At 34.3% G+C, this 4,294-nt stretch overlaps 1 protein-coding gene across 1 annotated transcript; it reads right to left on the reverse strand.

The window, feature by feature from the left end:
- Positions 1 to 1,660: 1,660 nt before the first annotated feature.
- LOC113040413 (claudin-18-like) lies at positions 1,661 to 4,011 on the reverse strand. The gene is made up of 5 exons (XM_026198767.1): positions 3,773 to 4,011; positions 2,438 to 2,602; positions 2,150 to 2,294; positions 1,954 to 2,052; positions 1,661 to 1,763 (listed from the first exon to the last, which is right to left on the reverse strand). The coding sequence occupies exons 1-5, from the start codon at positions 3,990 to 3,992 to the stop codon at positions 1,661 to 1,663; spliced, it is 732 nt and encodes a 243-aa protein (XP_026054552.1). The 5' UTR covers positions 3,993 to 4,011.
- Positions 4,012 to 4,294: the final 283 nt, after the last annotated feature.

Raw genomic sequence — 4,294 nt, forward strand, 5'->3', positions numbered from 1 at the left:
TTCAGTTTTAGGCAAAGTCTGAGTGATTAAAAAGTCTGTAAGTCTGTCAAATTTCACCTTATACCTCAGCAATCTAAAAATGAGGAATGAGCGACTCTGTGAGACTCCTGTGAAATGTTTGGGAGTATAACATGCAGATAATGTGATCCATTATAGTCAAGTAATAATCCATTTGAGTGGCTAGGATTTATTTTTGTAAGATATGCCAGCTATGTTGTGTATGTGTCGTAGTATCGATCCTGTCCCTTATAAAACAAAAATATATTGCAGTATATTGGAAAATATCATGTAATATATTAGGCATATATTCTTATATATATTTATTTTCTTCCAATATATTGCAATATATTGAAAGCAGCAATCATTTGTATATTTTGGAATATATTATATAATATATGTATCCTCAATATATTATTAAATGTATTCAAATATATAAAATATTAGAAAATAAAAAGGGAAAATAATATATTACAATATATCACAATATATTTTAAGGAATATATTGGTAAATATATTTTCCTTTCTTTTCATTTTACTTTTATATTTTTTGTAATTTTGTAGTGTATTTTTGTCTTTTTTATGTCTATGGGGTTCTTATAATACAATATAAATATAATATAAATGTAAGTGTATCTAAATATAAGCACAAGCTCAGTTTCCAAAAAAAAGGGGCTAAGTGTTCAGTCGCTCACATTGAAAACAATTGAAACAAATCGTGAAACAAAGTGTAAAAAAAAACACTTTGGTGTTCAGACAGCCTTAGAACTCAGACGTATCAATGGTCAAACTATCTATAGGTTACAATGATGAGCTGGGAGACTTTTATACTAAAATTGGAGACCCAGCATTAGAACATCCTCAACCTTTGGCTTTACCTCATAGTATGTTTTTAGAGCATCTGGTGTTTGCCACACGTGGTTCATATTGACAATAATACTTATAATAAAGCAGTTTTCCTCACAAGTCATGACACTGAAATAATCTGTTACACATCATCTTTTCAGTGGTTTTGAATCACAGTCAGCTCAAGCCACACAACGATGGCCAGATGAACAGAATCTGTGCTAATAAAGCCAGTGTTTACAGTGCCCATGCAAACCCAGTGCTAACTCTGATCACATCTGCTCTGGTTCTCTAGATGTGACCTTTGACCTGGGTGTAAATGATTGGGGTGGTTTTAATCGTACTGAGGTGTGCTGTGATTATATGCATCCCTAGGACAGACCATGGACTACCTGTAGCTTTTTGTTTGTTAGGCTCATTTTATCTTCTTTTTGGAATTTATTATGCCAGCAATAATAAATTCAGCAAAATCAGCAATTAGTATCTCCTCTCCATCATCTGTAAATTGAAGAAGTTGTTTTTGTGCTCGACCAAGCAAATCAGCTGCATCCTGTCAAGTATAACTGGTAGTTTATTAGAATTTTAAACAGCAAATTATTTACAGTGATTAGCTATTGAACCTTAAGTTTCTGTGACACTCCCTGTGTCACAAACGTTATCTGACCAATTTACCCATATACAAGGCATAATATCTGAATAGACATAACAAATCATTTAACACTTTTTAACTGTAATTATCAAAATATCTTCAGAATCAAAAAAGATTACTTCAGTTCGTCAGTGCAAGGCGTTCTTTCAGAGAATGTTTTTCTTTCATTCAATTTGTTGTTGTTCTCCTCTCATGCAAGTGACACTCTGCATCTGCTCCACTGTGCTGGACTGCGTGGTTGTAAATACATCCCTGTCTTGTTTCAGTGTTATCCTAAAATAGAACATACTAGTTAGAATAAACCCATTAAGCTAACATGTGTCATAGGATATCTATTAACATATCTTAAGATAGATAGATAGATAGATAGATAGATAGATAGATAGATAGATAGATAGATAGATAGATAGATAGATAGATAGATAGATAGATCTGTAAGTCTGTGTTGTAAAGAATCTTACGTTTCCATAGTTTTGAAGGCGATGCATTTCAAAATTCCTCCCAAAATTAACAGAGCTCCACCTACCCAGGCTACATAGAGAGCTGGACCAAATGTGTAGCTGACCATTCAAAACAAAGATAGAGATAACAGGAGGTTATGCATTTAGCCCTACAGACACCGGAGAATCATATGTGAGTGAAAAATGTTCATCTTACCTGGAAGCAAATGAATTCATTCCTCCCATGCCATTCCCACATTGTATCACTCCCTTCTCATCTTGCTTTTGATTGTATTGGCTCATCATGAAACTGGGCACCATTTGATCGGCATACACTGATGATCCAGAAATATCAAAAATGCCTGAAAAGTACAAAGATTATGTGGGCCATGTGTATTATAATGGAAATTATTGTGACAATAACATTTTGTGAACATAATAGAAACAAATTGAAAGATAAGTGGGGTTTAGTTTAGATACTGAGTAATAATAAACTTTTGATTACCGGCAATGATAAACAAAATCCCTGCACTTAGCATCAGTTTTGCCTTGGTCAGTAGATCCATGCATCTCATATTGAGGCACTTTAGACAGAAGAATCCAATGAACACTGCAATCACACCAACTAAAATTGCTACTATCATCAGAGCTCTTATAGTCTGAAGGATTCCTGAAAAAAAAAAATACAGGGGAAAAAAGCAGAATATTAGAAGGTCATTAAAGTCTTTGAGTTGATGCTTTTTGTTTAATTTCTTCCTAAACGTATTGTTATAGCGATAGTTCATCCAAAAATTTTATTCTGCCATTTACTCACTCTCATGTCATTACAAACCTGTATGATTTTCTTTCTTCTGTGGAACACAAAAAAGATATTATGAAGTGTTGGATCTCATTGATTATGTGATAAAAAATATATAAAATGGAAGTAAATGGGAATTGAAATAATTTGGTTCCATACAATGATGATGAGTAAATAATGACAGAATTGTAATTTTTTGTATGAAATTTAAGTATGGACTTAAGCAGATGACAACACCTCCTCAGAGACTTGGTTGCATAATAGTGCCTCGCAGTTGTGTCCAGTCAGTGTTTCTACATTTTTCAAATACATGTTATAATGTTTTTTTTTTCATGCTGTAGACCACGAAATAGCAATTGATTTATTTAGTTTTCACAAAAAAAAAAAAAAAAAAAAAAAAAAAATATATATATATATATATATATATATATATATATATATATATATATATATATATATATATATATATATATATACATACAATTATAAACCTCACAATTTAAGCCTTTAAGCCATTTTTTAAGAAAAGAGATGAGTCAGAAGTATAAATAATGATATTAATTTAAAACAGTGTTATGTGAGTGGATTTTCGCATTGGTCTGAACAAAAGCTGCAGACTGGTTTATTGAAAATACACATTCATTCTCTGCCAGCAGGAGGCGTTTTTGGAACATCAGAAATACAGCGGTTTCCCTGGTAACGGCTGTAATCAAAGCAGTGCTGCTCATAAGCTACTTTATCCGATAAAATGAATTACAGCTTGAGATACATTATATTTTTATTTGCTCAAGCAGGATACACGCAGACGGTTGCCATGGTGATAAACACTGTGAAAAGCAGCCATTCTCATGTCAGCGCTTAATGCGCATCTCATGTATGAAAAGCATTTTAGGGGGCCTTGGGTTTCTGGGGCCCAAGGCGGTCACCTACCTTTGCCTAATGGGTAAGTCATCCTCTGCTTCTGGCTCACTTTTAGGTTCAGAAATAGACTTGGATATCATTTTTTGGGTTTGCACTGAAAATCTTATTATGTCAACCTACTTGAGAAGCTCAGTTGGCTGTAGAGAGGTTGGCACTCAGTGAGTCCAGACTGGGACACCTCACAGTCCTTCCACAGGCCCTTATAATGCTGGATGGAAGTTGCCTTGTTCTCCTGCTGGTCTTCAGTGCACCAGACATCCATAACTGTAGCTGCAAGAACTCCAACTGTACCGATGGCACCTGATACAAAACCTGTGGTCTGCAGCGCTGTGGCACTCATTCTGCTTCTGTCTTCGTTTCTCGTCTATGATCTTGTGAAGTAGGTGGTGATAAGTGTTGAGGTTTACTGTGGTTTAACAGGGTGAGACTGCTTTTTAAAGTGTTAAGGCTCACATGCACACTCATAAAGCACTGAGTTGTCATAGTTCCACCTACTTTCAACAGAAAAATACAAGAAGTACTAAAAAGAGTCATCATATTAGCACCATCTGTCAGCACTAACACAAATTATTCCTGAGGTCACTTGATGTGTAATATCTAAGAACAGTTCAGACAGGCCTTAAAATGCACACCTAATTATTA

Source organism: Carassius auratus, chromosome 2 (genome assembly GCF_003368295.1).
Source record: "Carassius auratus strain Wakin chromosome 2, ASM336829v1, whole genome shotgun sequence".
NCBI lineage: Eukaryota > Metazoa > Chordata > Actinopteri > Cypriniformes > Cyprinidae > Carassius > Carassius auratus.